Source organism: Haplochromis burtoni, unplaced genomic scaffold (genome assembly GCF_018398535.1).
Source record: "Haplochromis burtoni strain Fernald_Lab_line unplaced genomic scaffold, NCSU_Asbu1 Contig_31, whole genome shotgun sequence".
NCBI lineage: Eukaryota > Metazoa > Chordata > Actinopteri > Cichliformes > Cichlidae > Haplochromis > Haplochromis burtoni.
The window spans coordinates 2,872,518-2,888,808 of record NW_024582392.1 but is presented as its reverse complement, the minus strand read 5'-3'; the positions used below and the strand labels follow the sequence as shown (position 1 = coordinate 2,888,808).

The window sequence follows — 16,291 nt, the reverse complement described above, 5'->3', positions numbered from 1 at the left end:
TCCTACTTACCAGCTTCATATTCAAATATCCCTATATTCCTCCTCTGCACATGTCCAACCCAGCCTAGCCTCTCTAACTTTGTCCACAAACTGTTGAACCTGAGCTTTCCCTCTGATATCCTCATTTCTTATCCTCTCCATCCAGGTGACTCCCAGTGAAAATCTTAGCATCTTAAGCTCTGCACCCTCCAGCTTGGCCTCCTGTCTTTTTTGTTAGCGTCTCCGTCTCCAAACCATACATCATTGCAGGTCTCACTGTCATCTTGTAAACCCTCCCTTTCACTCTTGGTTTTGTCCTTCTTTCACAAATCACCTCTGACATTTGTTAAATTATAATACATTAAAGCTGTTTAAATTTGCAGAATAGTTGCGCAAAGGTCTTTAAGGTGCTCAAAACAAAAGTCCCAGAGAGTGCAGTGCACACAAACACTAAAGGCAATGGGTTGAAGTTAATAAACAAATTAAAAATTTATAAATTCCTATTTTGTTTTCAGTGCCTACAACTTTGCACAACACATTTAATTCTACAAAGCTCCATTAGAGAAGTCTAAGATAAATGCAGTTTCTCTTTGCTCCACTAGGGGCGGTGTGTCGATAAGAAGGGGGTTTCCTCTGTACAAAGATATTTAAAGGGGAGGTGATAGTATGGCAAATTTTTGTAAACAGAGCATAGAAATTCGTTTTTAGCAATGCTAGTTCATTTGTTTGTCCTGTGTTGTGTAACAGCGAGTGGCAGGTAAAGACCAATAACGAAAGTTTTTTACTGAAATAAATATTTCCTCTGCGGCTGAAGAGGCAGCTCTCCGGGGTGGTTTTGTTTTCTCGATGATAGCCTAACATCTTTGCGGCGTACATCGGATAAGCTCGTCTGTTGTTATTTTGATGTTGCTTGCTAGCTGGAAATCTTAACGCCATTTTCGTCTTTGTATTACGTACAAGGCACATGAAGTGACTGATCTCTATTTCGAAATAGAGTTTTGCTAGCAGGGATAGCTGTCGGTCTCTCCCTGGGTCCTCTTTAGCGGAGGGGAAATTAATTTCGTCCTTTTCCTGTAGCTTAGGGTATTGCATAATGTGGCAGTAAGCTGTGGTTTAACCTAATAATAGTTTGTTTTGAGGGAAAAAATACTCCTTTATCTTCGACGACGGTGCTAACGTTGGCTAACAGTAGCAATATTCCAACATGGGAGTCACCAACATATACATTAAAATAGGATATGCTACTGTTGGTACTGTGTTTGGACTGTCGGCTTTCTTGGTCTGGAATATCGCATATAAACAACCATGGACGGCGGCTATGGGAGGCCTGTCAGGTATGTTGAAACACATAGCATTAACTAAAAACACTGCAAACAGTTAATGACTTTATCACGGGATATCGGCGCATTTAGCCATGTCAGGCATCCTAATCGCGATGTAGGCCTGGACAGTTAAGCGCCATAATCATATAACGACTCTTAAAATTTAGTCCGTCACTGAAATCTTTATAAAATACAATGCATTATTGGTACATTATGATTTAAAAAAAAATTGTAATGATATTTTTAATGCTAAATTATAATTATTTATCTTTCAAGTAGAAAAACCGTATTGTTCTTTTTTAATTAACTTTAATAATTGAGTAATTTAAGTGATTTACTTGCATTTCTGAATATCATGTAAATTTTATTTTAAAACAATTTTTTCGCAGAAAATTTCTAAAATAGTAGTCTTTTCTTGTTTTGTATGGGAGTAGTCTATTACATTCTATTATAACACTGTAATTTCCATAAATTACTGTCACGTGGTGGTTTTCTGTAGTCTTCAGGCTGCAGTGTTATCATACTCAATCGAAATCTGTGTTTTTCTGTCTTGACAGGAGTTTTAGCGCTCTGGGCTCTCATCACACACATCATGTACCGTCAGGACTACTGGCGAACCTGGCTCAAGGGTCTTAGATTCTTCATCGCTGTTGGAGTATTCTTCTCAGTTTTGGCTGTGGCTGCCTTTATTATCTTCCTAACTATGGCCATCGCACAGAAGCAATGTAATCTTGTCTTTTCTGTTCCTGTTTTTTTTTTTTATGAATTTTGTATTGTTGTTCATTTATGTTAAAATAAGTGACTGACAATTCAAATACTCAGAGAGGTGAGGATTGTTGTAACTCTAGTAGTAACCACCTTGTTTTTTCTGTCCCACAGCTTTCACTGACCCGAAGAGCTTCTACCTCTCCTGTGTGTGGAGCTTTCTGACCCTCAAATGGTCTTTCCTCTTGGCCTACTACTCATACAATTACCGCCAGGAGTTTGCGGACATCAGCATCCTCAGTGATTTTTAGTCAGTACTCATTTTAAAGACTTTGGTGGACTTAAGAGGTTTTAGGCTGCCAGCGGGAGATGGACAATGAGCTTTTATAATAAAGAAGAGGAAAAGCAGACATGGCTAGATTTAAAAAAAAATCATCAGACTTTTATCACATGGTGCTGCATTTGCTGCACTTGCTTAACAAGCTCTGTATTTGCATAGTAACCTGTTCTCCAACTTTTAATGGCCTACGTGCTACAGTCCTGTAGAAATTGTAAACCTCTGAAAACGTCAGCTGCTTTTGAATGAATTTGTGGAGGACATTTGAGACGTGCAGGTGGTTTTAAACAGCTACAGCTTTGGATTGTTTCATTTTTAAACAGTCAGAAAATCCCCTCCATAACAGGCTTTTAATCCAGTGATTAGTGTTTCAAATGAAAGTTAAAATACTCAACCATAAAATTGAAACCAAAATTAAAACCATTTACCTTAAAAGTTATACTAGCTTGACAGCGAGTGATTGTTTTCATCCAAATTAGCTCTCAAACAGTCAGCACTCAACTGCAGAATACTCATATCTCCTGATAGTCACTGACTTAATGTTTGAGAAGTGTTTTATAGTCATTATAGTCCAGGATTTGCTAGACTATACCAATACCACTGTTCAATACCAAGTTCTTTATTCTGCTGCACTACTCTGCTATTGCTATTAGCGCTTGTTATTTTAGTATCACAACTAAACATTATGTGTGAAGCATTACTACAAAGATCAAGCTGTTGCAGTGCACTAACAAAAATGGCAACATTATCGAGAACGTTTTGTTTATATAAACTTAACTGAAACTTGTTCACCTTCACTTCTGTGTACAGATACAAATGTCTGTCTTAGATGAGTTAAATATGTTTTATGTGCATCCTACTTTTTGATGAAAATCCTCTGCGGCATTGGTTTTATACAGACTCATGAAAAAATGTATACACTCACTTCTTTATATTTTTTTCTCCTACAAGTCCATGTACATGTTGCTACATGTAGCCACGTATCACCAGTACTTGCAGCATTTTACTACTGTTGGCACCATTCACAAACAGTACTCTCAGCTTTTCACAGTTTTTGTTTGGAAAATGACTGGTTCTCATAACATTTCTGTCATTGTCAATTTATTCGTTGAACTATGTTTTTGGAAATTTAGCTGCAGATATAAAGTTTTGTGTTCTCATCGAAAGCTTTCTGTCATGTGAAATGTTAAGAACATTCATGCTTCTGTAAGAAAGGAAGAACTGCTCTATTGTTCTCTCATTCTTGAAGGCGATGCCTTCATGTGAAGTTTGTGCTTTTCTCTTTGTTCCACCAGAGGGAGACTTTCATTTTATGTCGAGAGGTTATCTGAAGTCTGGCATTCCTCTTTTAGAGAAAACACAAATGGAACTACTATATAATTGCACTTTAGTCTATGATATTGATGCCATTGTTTTGCACACAAATTCTAATACAATGGGACAAAATCATGTGTTACACATTGTCATGTCTGTCTCACCCTTTTTGTGAAAAGAAGGTGTCTGTATGTATCATTTTGTTGCAGTTAGCAGGATTACTTGTATTCGCCAAATTAAACTGGTTTGTAATTGGTTTAGTTCCAGCTCTATCTTATGTCTACCCTTTTCCCATAAAATATGTAAAGTTGTATTTTTGTTTGTGTTTCTGTTGATAAGTATGAATATCAGGATGCTACATGTATATAGAAACTGAACCTATTAAAATACATTTATTGGTAATTACATCTTGTGTCCTTGCTCGGTAGCACACTGATAAAACGGCACATTTGGCAATCAGAAGTTTAACCAATTTAACTACACTGCTTAATAAATTAAAGGAACACTTCAGTCAGAGTATACCATCAAGTCAGTTAAATTTCTGGGACATTGATGTGGTCAGTTAAGTAGCAGAGGGATTGTTAATCAGTTTTATTTAATTTGTTTTAGTGAAATTCAACAATGAGACAAGCCTTCAAACAGGAATGTTTTTATAGATAGAAGCTGACATTTTTCCTTCCTCATCTCTTCTGATGACTTTTTTCACTGGTTTTGCATTTTGCTAGAGTCAGCATCATTACTGGTATCATGAGTCGGCACAGGTAGTCCAACTCTCCCAGGACTGCACATCAGTGTGTGTCATTGCTAGAACGCTTTGTCAGGGAAGTCTCCAAAGCATGGAGGAGAATGTAAGCTCTAGGAGAGCTGGACTGGGCAATAGAAGGCCTTTAACTCATTAGCAAGACCAGTATCTGATTCTTTGTACAAGGAGAAACAGGATGAGCACTGCTGCAGCCCTATGAAATTGCCTCCGGCAGGTCACTGGTGTGTATGTTTCAGACCAAACAATGAGGCACAGTCTTCATGAGGGTGGCTTGAAGGCCCAACGCCCTCTAGTGGTCCCTGTGCTCACTGCCTGACACTGTGGAGCCTGATTAGTATATTGCCAAATATTACCGGAATTGGGAGTCCAGCACTGGTTCCTGTACTTTTAATAGATGAGACCAGATGTTAAAAGGTCAGGAGATGCCATGGAGAACATTATTTTTCTGGTAACATTGTTCAGCATGACTGGTTTGATTGTGGATGGACGGACAGACCTCTACTGGCTAGGCAGTGCTTGGCCTCATGTGGCAGGAGTATGCAAGCAGTTCCTGAAAGATAAAGGAACTGAAACAGCTAACTGCCCCCCACAATCGCCTGGCCGAAACCCAGTAAAACAGCTCTGGGACATTATGTTTTGGTCCATTCGATGCTACCTCAGACTGCCCAGTAGCTTAGTCATCTGGTCCAGATATGGGAGGAGATCCCCAGAAGACACCATCCATGGTCTTGCTAGGAGCATCCCCTGACATTGTCACGTATGCATATCTTGGGCCTTCACATACATCTGAATACAATTTTGAGTTGCTACAATGAAAATTCAGCATAATGGACTTGCATGCTGTATTATTTTTTCACTTTGATTTCTTTGTTGTCTTTGAATTCAGCCATCTATGGTTTGATAATGATAATTTTCATTAAATGATGTGGCATCCTTATGATTTCATTATGTGTTTGAAAGTGTTTCTTTAAATTTTTGAGCAGTGTATTTCACAGTAAGCGTGCATGCACCAGGCTTTATCCTTTTAAGCTCCACCCAGCAGGTGTAGAAGGTCTTTAGCATTACTTCAAAAGTAATCAAACAAGTCTCATTTGAGTCAAACATCTGCAGACGTGCTTCAAGAGTAAGCAAGGCAAAAGTAAGTACAGTGTCTTAAAATTTCTGTTTTTTATCTAACATTGTACAACAAAATTTCTTTTTTATGTTGAGCTTTAACATCTGTCTAATTGTGTTTGCCTTTACACACGGCATTTTAGTCAGCTGCAATCAGTCACACTACAGGCATACACCAGTTGTTAGGAATCGCTTATTTACATTAACAGGTTATATGTAAGAGATGTAATGTAATATCCCTAGGTTGTGATATTGATAAGATATATTATTCACACAGTATTTCCATATTGGAGATTTATTTATTAGACAAAAAGGCTAAATCTAATTTCATTTTCTTAATGCAGTTATATCTCTTTTTAGCTTTATTTCTTTAAATTCTTCTTTTCCTGTTTAGTGTGTAACAGTCTATAAAAATATAACAACAATTACAACTGACAGCTGTTGGATCATCTGTTCAATATAAAAAGTAAAAATATCTGTGTATTCATAATGTATTGTATTGTCATTCTGGTGAAAAATAGCATAAGTTTTTCTCCTGCATGGAGAAAAGGATTACTGAGGACTGAATAAACTTGTGGATGATCTTTTATTTACCCAGTGCAGATCAAACATTTTATTAGTCCCGTGAAGTTTTGGCTGATCTTTCATTCATCAAGGTTAGATAAGGACCTTACACTTAAAATATGGGCCAGGTTTAGTATCGGGAAAGGTGAAGTATAAAGTTCCAGGTATGCTGTTGAGTTTTTATGGATACTTTCATGAATTAATGACAAATTTTAACAAAAAAGACACCAAATGACTTACTATATTAATGTGTTAAATTTCACTTTGAAGACATTGCATAAAATTTCTGCCTGCTTAATATATTTTGCTATGTTGTAGCCATGCAACAGGAAAGCCCACGTTATGTGATTGACAGGCCGGCATATAACCTCCCTGACTTTGACAGAGAATTTGACAAAAAGAGTCGACAGTTCCCTGTTGGAGAAAAAGTAAAGAAACTCTTCAGGTACCGAACTGCAATCTTACTGCACAGTCAACATGAACAACGTGCTTTTCTCTCACACAAACTCTTCTGATAAGCCTCTGTATTATATTCAAAAGCACGGGGATACATAACTAGAACTCAAGTTTACATGTGTGTTATTGACTTTTATAAATGAACAAACAGAAAACCAGAGATCTTCTAAGACAGTTTTTTGTTTTTTTGTGTTAGATGTTCTGTACCCAGGCTCAAAGGCTTGTTACTTAAACACCTGCCGGTTCTAAGCTGGCTTCCCAAGTACAAAGTAAAAGAAAACCTGCTGTGTGATGTCATTAGTGGGGTCAGCGCCGGCACCATTCAGGTTCCCCAAGGTCAGTCAATCTTCTACTCTCAGATAACTCTGTATAACAGCCTTTGACTGATGCTAGCTGGTGGAGTGGATAACAGTTTTGTGTTATTTTTTATTATTTATTTGACAGCTTCTTTTCTTTCCAGGCATGGCTTTTGCTCTCCTTGCAAATCTTCCTCCTGTCAATGGTCTCTATTCCTCTTTCTTCCCCCTCATCCCATATTTCTTCATGGGCACTGCTCACCAGATGGTCCCAGGTAAATCAGAATGATTTATCTACAGCAATTTTGTGTGATGACAGTGATAAGTTACCAGAGCTGCATGGTGCTGCACTGAGCCTGACTTTGCCCGCTTTGCAATATGGCAAGGAAAATAGATGTGACACCCTACTTTCTATGTCTAGGTACTTTTGCTGTTCTCAGCATTATGGTGGGAATCGTGTGTCTTAGGCTAGCCCCTGAGTCGGATTTCAGTCATTTCAATGCCACTCTTAATGCCACAGTAGTGGACACTGACAGGATGAATGAAGTTCGTCTGGCTATATCTGGTACTCTGGCCTGTCTCACTGCAATCATACAGGTACTTATACCACTAAAAGCTCAGTCCTTTAAGGTAAAATCTGAAAGGAATATGGGATATAGTTTAAAGGTGGCACACTGAGTATGATTTATGTCTGTGCAGATTGGTCTTGGCTTCATGCAGTTTGGGTTTGTAGCCATCTATCTGTCAGAGTCGTTTGTCAGAGGCTTCATGACTGCTGCAGGACTGCAAATCTTAATTTCAGTGCTCAAGTACATCTTTGGCATCACAGTGCCATCTTACAGTGGTCCGCTGGCTGTTATATATGTAAGTTACCCATTCATTATTAAAGAAAATATGATCGGATACTTTGCAAAATTATGATTTGCTGAAAATGATTTCTTTCCAAACAGACTCTCAAGGATATAATATTGGGCCTTCCTGATACCAATATAGCCTCCTTAGTCTTTGCTTTGGTCAGCAGTGCAGTTTTGATTGTGGTGAAAGAACTAGGTTTCCACTTTCGTCATAAACTTCCTTTCCCTATTCCTATTGAGATCATTGTCGTAAGTAGTTAAAATTTTTTCTTTTAGATATTTGAGATAGCTGTTGCACAGATGTTTTTCTGGGTGCACATATGAGAATTAACAGTATATAATAGAATCTAGTGTGATTTCTGTTCCTGTTTTACACAGGTGGTGGTGGCCACAGCCATCTCAGGTCCGCTGCATCTTCCTGAGATCTACCACATGGACATTGTGGGCAATATTCCTCTGGGGTAAAGCAGACATCAGCTTTTTTGTTCTACTGTTATTCATGAACGTCATTAAAGAATGTTTAACTCTGATTTGTTTCTTGTCTCTGTTTTCTAGATTTCCTGCACCGATCCTCCCAACAGTGAGTCAGTGGGAAGACATGTTGAGCACAGCTTTCTCTCTGGCTATTGTCGGATACGTCATCAACTTAGCTATGGGCAGGACACTGGCAGCTAAGCATGGCTATGATGTGAATCCCAACCAGGTTTGAAAAACTGCATCTCTCTTAAAAATGTAAGAAGTGTATTTTATTTCACTTTTGTCAACACTGAAATGGTCTTTTTGAATAGGAAATGTTGGCTCTAGGCTGCAGCAATTTCCTTGGGTCTTTCTTTAAGATCCATGTGATCTGCTGTGCTCTGTCTGTAACGCTGGCTGTTGACAGTGCTGGAGGAACCTCACAAGTGAGTGCAGATCATACTCAAATTATAACTAAGAACCTACTGAGGAAGATTTAGTATGGACTATAAATACAGCAAATGTTTACCAAAGCCCCTAACTACTGCACTACTGCTCTCTTGTAGTTTGCCAGTCTGTGTGTAATGCTAGTAGTAATGGTCACCATGCTCGCCCTGGGAATCTATCTAAAGCCACTCCCAAAAGTAAGTGGACATAACAGTGTGAACCTGAAATATCATACAAAACATACAGACGTAAGAGAAGAACTGAGACATATTAAGTAACTTCAGTTACCTTTGTTTCTCCAAGTCAGTGCTTGGAGCGTTGATTGCAGTAAACCTGAAGAACACGCTCCTACAGCTCTCTGATCCCTTTTACTTATGGAAGAAGAGCAAACTGGACTGTGTAATTTAAATCATTTGATATGATATTGAAGCATAATGCAGTGGTTTTTTTTTTTACTATATTTTTTTCATGTCTTGTTGTCTCTTTTTTAGTGTGTGTGGGTTGTGTCATTCTTGGCCACATTCTTTCTAAGCTTGCCTTATGGTGTTGCTATCGGAGTGAGTTTTTCCATCCTGGTAGTTATATTCAAGACACAGTTGTGAGTAAACTGTATGAACATGTAGTACATTTGAACCAAAAATGAGCTCTACTTTTTAAGTTTTTCATAACTACGTTTTCCTTACAGTCGCAATGGTTCAACAATTGTTCAAATTAAGGATACAGATATCTACAGAAATCCAAAGACGTACAGCAAGGTATATTAAGTATATATCATTTTTTTTTACCATAAGAAATTACTTGGGGTGAATTGCATCTCATTTTTTTGTAACAACTCCACAGGTCATGTCAGTAACAGGTGTGAAAATAGTTAACTATTGCTCACCAATCTACTTTGCAAACGCGGAAATATTTCGCCAGAGAGTCATCAAAAAGGTAAGACAAAATGGCCACTTTTCCCGTCAGGCAAGGTTGGCCATGTGTTCATGTGACATGTAGATGTTTATATAGTATTTGTATACCTAGACTGGGCTGGACCCTGGCAAACTTATCCTGGCCAGGCAGAAGTTCTTGGACAAAGAACAGAAGGAAAAAGTGAAACAAGATAAGGACAAAATGTCAAGAAGGCGGAAACCCAGCTCTTTGGTTAACATGAAAGCTCAGGTAGGATCAAGTTCATATGACATCAGACTCATGTAATTTACGGGCCATCCAACTGTTGATATATATCCCACTGAGTTAAAGGTGATTCACTGAAAGTACAACTTGTGACCTTTCTGTACCTTTCTGTATTTGTTTCCTGTAAATCTAGACCATATCTCAGCTTGAACTGCAAAATGACTTTGATATGAACGATGGCAGTGCCAACAATGCTGAACTTCCTACAAGCTATGTCAACTTCCACTGTAATGACATTGAACTTGACGAGCAGTTGCCTGACCAAGAGCCATCCAGTCCCCCTGTTCTCACCCTGGAGCCTCAGCCAGTGCCCTTCCACACCCTAATCCTCGACATGGCGGGGGTCTGCTTCATAGACCTGATGGGCATAAAAGCATTGATAAAGGTTATAAAGTTCTCTCCTGTGCTAACAGAGTCAGGATTAATATAATATAGGATTAATGTAATGTAATATAAGTACACTAAATGTTTTAAATTTTGTTTTATGGTGCAGAAAGTAACCATAAAAGATTAAAGATGCAGTTATTTTAGATTGGAAAATAGTTTAAATTGGCAGCAAAAGTTTTTTGAAAGGGGTTTTATTATGTTTAATAATATAAAATGGATGTCTAACAGCTAAGTTAATTAACACAAATGATAATTTCAGAGAATATCTCATTTTGATATTCCCATATCAAAGAGACTGAGGCAGTTATGTCCAAATAGAAAAAGAGAGCTTCTAACCTGCGTTGAACACATTTTTGAATCATGAAAGGATGCCTTACTTTTTTCTCAAATATTTCATTTTCAGTTAGCCAGATGCTGTTCAGCCGAGCCTTTTTATGAGAGCATTAATAATTGGATTTCGTTGTAAGTTCATGTATGTGCATGTCCATGACAGGTTTTCTTTCTTTCATTTTCCACGCAGATGAACTCGGGCTACACGATGCTGGGAATTAAACTGTACCTGGCTAACGTTCAAGGTAAAATCTTAAACTACCTGCATTTGTTCGCACCTGTTGGCTACTCTGTACAGTTGGCATGGCAACAAAGACCTAATCATTCATAAAGCACTGAGTCCATTAGCTCTGTGAAGTGCTCTGTCAGAGGAAAACAAGTTAGACATTGCTTATCATTTTGTGCAGGTAACCTCAGTTTCCCAGCGAGATAAAGGGAAGATCCACAGTGACTGTAGTTTATCATGCTTGATTACTTTAAAGCTGCAAATTTTCTCTTGTTTGCTGCCTTAGAGAATTGTAATTACAATACTACAGGCGCGTTAGGCAAAATCACTACGTTTAACAATGTCTTTGTCCCTGTATAATATTAGTTGCCTTACTTGCAGCCCAGGTGTATGAAGAACTGGAGGCCGGGGGAGCGTTTGAAGATGGCAATATTGCCCGCAGTAATCTCTTTCTTTCTGTTCATGATGCCATTCTGTTTGCTCAGCAGACCTCTGGAGAGAGGGAAGTCTACTCAAAGGTAGGCCTCTCTGCATAAAATAACCTTATCAGACAAATCCTTTTCAAAACATCACATACAAACACATGCTGTTTAAAGCCTCTAAGGTTAGGGATATGGGGACAGATTAAACAGAGGAGAAAAATATATTTTTTTCTTAAGTGAAAAATTCCTCTTCTTAGTACAGCTTTTGTCACCTTATCTGGTTCAGCAAAGGTAAACAGAAATATCACAGGGTTTTGTGACAGAGTAAGCGCCACAACAAACAAAGCTGTACGTTACACCAAGGTCATGGCACATGCTGTATGCTCTGTATCTGATTTAGTCTCTCATATTGTTTCTCATTGTCACATGAGCTAGAGCAGCCTTTTTATTAATCTAACATGACATACACACCATGGAAGACAACAGCAAATTATTATAGATGAAAAGGTAGAAAATTGTTAATATTTTTTTAATTCAGAAGATTAATAAAATAGATTATGTTGTACATTTCTAAATAGAAAGTAAAATAGCTCCGTAAAAATTGGTTACTGATAAAAAAAAATATTACTTAGCATGGATAACAAATGATTTTAAAGTATACTTTAGTTCTGTAATGCAAAAGTCTAGGTCTTTGAAGAGCACTTTGGAGTAACTGCTTTCACACAGTTAAAGGAGATTTCATTGTATGCCAACTGTCTTACTGCATGTCGTGTCAGTATTAATAGAATCACATTGTGTACAAGCCTGTTTAACTAAAATATGTGAAATGTTGTTGGCTGCAGGCCCAGGGAGCAAAACAGGGACTTGATTTTAACATTAATGAGGAGAAGGATCTGGAACAGGTACACTGACGTTTGTTTGCACAACCTGATACAAAATGACAGGTTCACCTACTTATTATTAATTCTGTAGCGAACATTCTGTGTCTAAAAGTCACTTTACTTTTGCAGGAAATGTTTTGAAGTGAACAAGAGCAGAAGAAACATACTGGAGATATTGTCAATAATTTTGACATTATTCTGCAATTTATGAAATGCGTTCTTGCCAAAATCCGTCCTCTGCTTAAGCTTTCATCTTTTATCCGACTATCTAAAATTTTCATATGTTCTACCTTGATCAGTAATCAGGGGCAGTATCCAGTACTTCGCGTCACTGGCAGGGGGTGGCACGTACTAGCGCAAGAGACACCAGCAACAAGCAAGTGCTAATGAAGGGAACTCTGGGGCTCAGTTTGCCTACGTTTTACAATAACCGAGGAGTGAACTGCTGACTGCGCAGTCATACAGAAGTGCTCCTTTAATTAAATGAGAGTGTGCATGGCCACAGCTGTGAGCTACAACTAGCTGAGCAGTCTGGCTAAGCCCCTGTGGAGGTAAGGAACTGCAAAAGGCTAAACATAAGTGAAAGGAAGATTACATAGTATCAGCAGTTTCATGGCTTTGTTGTTGCAAACTCTGTTAAGCATCAGAGTCTTCATAATTGTCCATAAGGCAGAATTGAGCTACAACAACCAAATAACACTCTTAATTGTTGCCTCTTGCGCCAGTATAAACTGTAAGAAAGAGAAATGTGTGGGCCAGATAACTTGTGTTTGTGTAGCAGGTGCTTAAAGGCCTGTGGTGTCTAGTCTAGCAGCAGGCTGTCAGTGGTGTTGGTATGCCTGTGATGCATGAATGGATTTATAACGCTATTAAGAAATCATCCTAAGGTATTCTGGCACACATCTGCTCCTCTGCTCCCCTTCGTCTCTGCAGCAAATTGGCACCACAAGTGATTACAAGGTTTCTATGGCCATCAGCTTTAATTTGGAGCCTTGGGAAAGTCTTTCATCGCTTAATGCATGTAAGTGTCTGTGTGTGTTTGTGTTTAATTCATCACCTGCAGCTTACACTTCTCTTTCTTCTCTGCCTCATTGTTTTCAGGCTGCCTGTGTGGACTTGATTTGATTTAAATTAAGGGATATTTTGATTGAAAGAATTAGTTTGACTATTGTTTGACATATGGTTATGAGCTATTATTGTCCTACTTTTCTTGACTATAAATGTTTCAATGTACTGTGTAAGAAAAGGCAATCTCTCTGTCATTTTTCATTTTCCATACACAACACTAGCAAAAGCTAATAGACCACTATATTCATTTGTTGTACTAACTTTAGCCAGTATAGCAGTTTTTGTTATGTACATGTGATAACTCATTAGAAAAAAGTTTTCAAAGGAGTCTGTGCAGTCCTTTGAAATGCAGAGGAGTTCAGCTCAGTGACAGCAAGGCGCCCAAATCATCGCCCCTCCACCCCCCTTGACAGTTGGTATGGGTTGTTTGGCTGTGGGTTGTTTGGGGTGGTAGAACAGGTCAGCTACTAACCAGAAGGTTGATGGTTCGATCCCAGGCTCCTCCAGTCTGCATGCCAAATATCCTTGGGCAAGATACTAACCCCATGTTGCTCTCCGATGCATCCATCAGAGTGTGAATGTGTGTGAATATTAGATAGTGAGCACTTAACAGCTTATAAAAAGTGTTTGTGTGACTGGGCGAATTAATTAGCTGTATAAAGTGCTATGAGTGCTCAGATAGAGTAGAAAAGCCCTATATAAGAACCAGTCCATTTACCATTTGTGCTGATATACTATGTTTGGTTTACCAGACGTGGTTCTCTGGTTCTCTCTGCATTGTGGTCAAACATATCTACTCAAGTCTTATCTGTCAACCTTTCCAAAACATACATGCTCAGTTTTTTTCTAATGGTGCTGTCATTAACTTCAACATTTAACATGCTCACTGAGGTCTTGGTATGTTATTTTTCATTTTCTTTGAACATTGAATGGTTTGACTTTGAATTTGCTGGGACATGCAGACTGTGGCAATGTGTTAACGTACACCTGAATAAACCAATAAACAGCCAAAATGTATTCTTTTATAGAGGCAGTCACACTTACTGACCATCAGTTAATCAGATGCATTTGATTAGCAGTACCTGGCTGTTCCTCTTAATTCCTATAGCTCCAGTATTGGTGAGGACTTCATAAAGTCATTTGAAAATGTTCTTTTTCAAATTACTGTAGTATTTAATTTCAATCACTTTCAATTAATTTCCAGTTTTTAATGTTTTTTTTTTATTTTATTATTTTTTATAAATGTTACGTTTTTGAGTTTCAGTTATATTATGAAAGTTATTAGTTATTGGTATGAATCAAGATGTCTTTCATTGCAATACAAAAACAACACTCTGTTAAGACAAGTCCCTCACATTCATGTAGAAATCCCAAACTTAGTAAGCATCTACATTACTTACTCTTGCCTGTGCTAAGAAATTTTGATAATATTGATTGTTGGCCTAAATCAATTTTCTTTGTATTTTTAGTTAAATATGTTACTTCATTTGTGTTGTTTTTATTTTTATCTCAAAAATAAATGATTGAACGATGAAATTAAACGAGTTATTTGCAGTAACATTGTGAAATTTCAGTGGTCATTACTGAGCATTAAATTACTTTACAGTAACAATACTGTAGGCCTATGCACATGTTTGTGTGTAAAGCAGGCCTAGCTTAAAAACACCAGGTGACTTAATACACAGTAGTTTCTTGCACTTTAGGAGAATCTTTTAATTTGCTTCCATACTGTAAAAAACAAAAGTAACAGAATACAGTAAATAATGTATGCAATAAATATATGGATCACAGAAACATGTCAGTCATAGCTTTTGAAATCGTGTGGTTGCAACTTTTTGTGAATTGTTCAGAGTGAAAGGGATTAAAATACTGTAACACCTCCAAGCCACTGGTTCACATCGTCTATGCACCCACCCATGAACTCAGGGCAACTGTTTATTCTTATTTGGTGTTGTTACAACTTTACAGTTACCATCATATTTTATTCCTTTCTAACGTATTCAAATTGAACAACAGACTTTGGACTACTTCTGTTTCCAATCGGACCCCCTTGATACTGTGACATTACTCCATAATTACTCTTTATCAATGAAGCAATAGGTAGAAAAAAACCAAACCTTTCTGGAGGTCAAACGATGATTACACTGAACTATGAAATACCTCCAGCTAAATCCCTTTTCAAATGAGATGCTGTTATAATGGACTAGCTTCTTAATCCTGTAATAGCAAGTTCACATAAAAATTAATTTTACACTCCTTGCACATTCATTGACCATGATGGTTTAATTAACAAGGTTCCTTTTAGAAATCTGAGACCAAGAGATTTATGTATTAAATTTGTTTACACGCCCAGTGGTTTCATACTATTGAGACTAATTGCATGGTGTCAGAGGGTATCTTCTCATTGAGTTATGGGACCTTGTCATTTAGCGCTCGTGTGCTTTTATGAAGCGCCTTCCCCGAGAAAATATTTAGCTCTGACCTTTCAAAATCAGATTTAAAATTGGAGCACTTGGATAAAGACCCAGGAAGCCAAAGACTGTTGTGCAAATTGGATGTGGGCTTGTGAGCCTCATCTGAGGAAATGAGGATGATGGAAAAAAAGCATATCACTTCTGTAAATTTAAATAATTGTTGTCTGACATTGATCAATTGACAGCACTTGGTGCATTTTACAGGCCTGTGTTTGGGGATCTGTTCTGCATCATTAACAAACTAGTTTTAAGCTGGGGCATCATAAATCTTGATTGTGTAATGTCAGCAAATTGTCTTTGGACAGGGTTTGTTTCCAGAGTTGCAAAGAGCAAATGTGACCAGTGATATCTGGTATTAATTAATGCTGCCTATTGTCTCATTCCAGTAGTTCAGCAGCAACTAAATGCACCAACAATGGAACGTTCTCTTGTGATTAATTAAGGCATAAAATCATTAAGTCTGCGTGTCTAACTGGAAGATGGTTAATTATTTATAGTTGAATTAAGCCAGAACCCCACATCTGATTGAAGATGCTGTTCAACCTTCTTGCCATTTTTGTTTTCCTCCTATATCAACTTGTAGATGCACTGAATTTACACGCTACCATTATTGCATTAAAAGCAAAAGCAATGCTAACTAATTATTTCAAAAGCCACTGACCTTCATTAAATGATTGAAACTACAAACAGCAGAATTTTTCTGTTGAAAACTCAGAGTTGT

General features: G+C 37.8%; 2 protein-coding genes across 2 annotated transcripts; both read left to right on the top strand.

Annotated features, from left to right (window-relative positions):
- Positions 1-607: 607 nt before the first annotated feature.
- Positions 608-2,428, top strand: slc48a1a (solute carrier family 48 member 1a). Its single transcript, XM_005918903.2, has 3 exons — positions 608-1,313; positions 1,859-2,026; positions 2,181-2,428. The coding sequence occupies exons 1-3, from the start codon at positions 1,184-1,186 to the stop codon at positions 2,315-2,317; spliced, it is 435 nt and encodes a 144-aa protein (XP_005918965.1). The 5' UTR covers positions 608-1,183; the 3' UTR covers positions 2,318-2,428.
- Positions 2,429-5,983: 3,555 nt separating this feature from the next.
- Positions 5,984-14,635, top strand: LOC102298175 (solute carrier family 26 member 9). The gene is made up of 20 exons (XM_005918902.3): positions 5,984-6,542; positions 6,750-6,889; positions 7,014-7,124; positions 7,271-7,446; positions 7,549-7,713; positions 7,800-7,952; positions 8,082-8,164; positions 8,259-8,406; positions 8,492-8,605; positions 8,726-8,803; positions 8,910-9,005; positions 9,098-9,204; positions 9,292-9,361; positions 9,447-9,539; positions 9,630-9,767; positions 9,916-10,167; positions 10,690-10,744; positions 11,107-11,243; positions 11,990-12,049; positions 12,158-14,635. The coding sequence occupies exons 1-20, from the start codon at positions 6,418-6,420 to the stop codon at positions 12,167-12,169; spliced, it is 2,313 nt and encodes a 770-aa protein (XP_005918964.1). The 5' UTR covers positions 5,984-6,417; the 3' UTR covers positions 12,170-14,635.
- Positions 14,636-16,291: the final 1,656 nt, after the last annotated feature.

Coding starts and splice junctions, on each gene's coding strand:
- slc48a1a (XM_005918903.2), top strand. CDS start 1,184: ATGGGAGTCACCAACATATACATTAAAATAGGATATGCTACTGTTGGT. Junction 1,314..1,858: donor GGCTATGGGAGGCCTGTCAG/GTATGTTGAAAC, acceptor CTGTCTTGACAG/GAGTTTTAGCGCTCTGGGCT. Junction 2,027..2,180: donor GGCCATCGCACAGAAGCAAT/GTAATCTTGTCT, acceptor TCTGTCCCACAG/CTTTCACTGACCCGAAGAGC.
- LOC102298175 (XM_005918902.3), top strand. CDS start 6,418: ATGCAACAGGAAAGCCCACGTTATGTGATTGACAGGCCGGCATATAAC. Junction 6,543..6,749: donor AAAGTAAAGAAACTCTTCAG/GTACCGAACTGC, acceptor TTTTTGTGTTAG/ATGTTCTGTACCCAGGCTCA. Junction 8,407..8,491: donor ATGATGTGAATCCCAACCAG/GTTTGAAAAACT, acceptor CTTTTTGAATAG/GAAATGTTGGCTCTAGGCTG.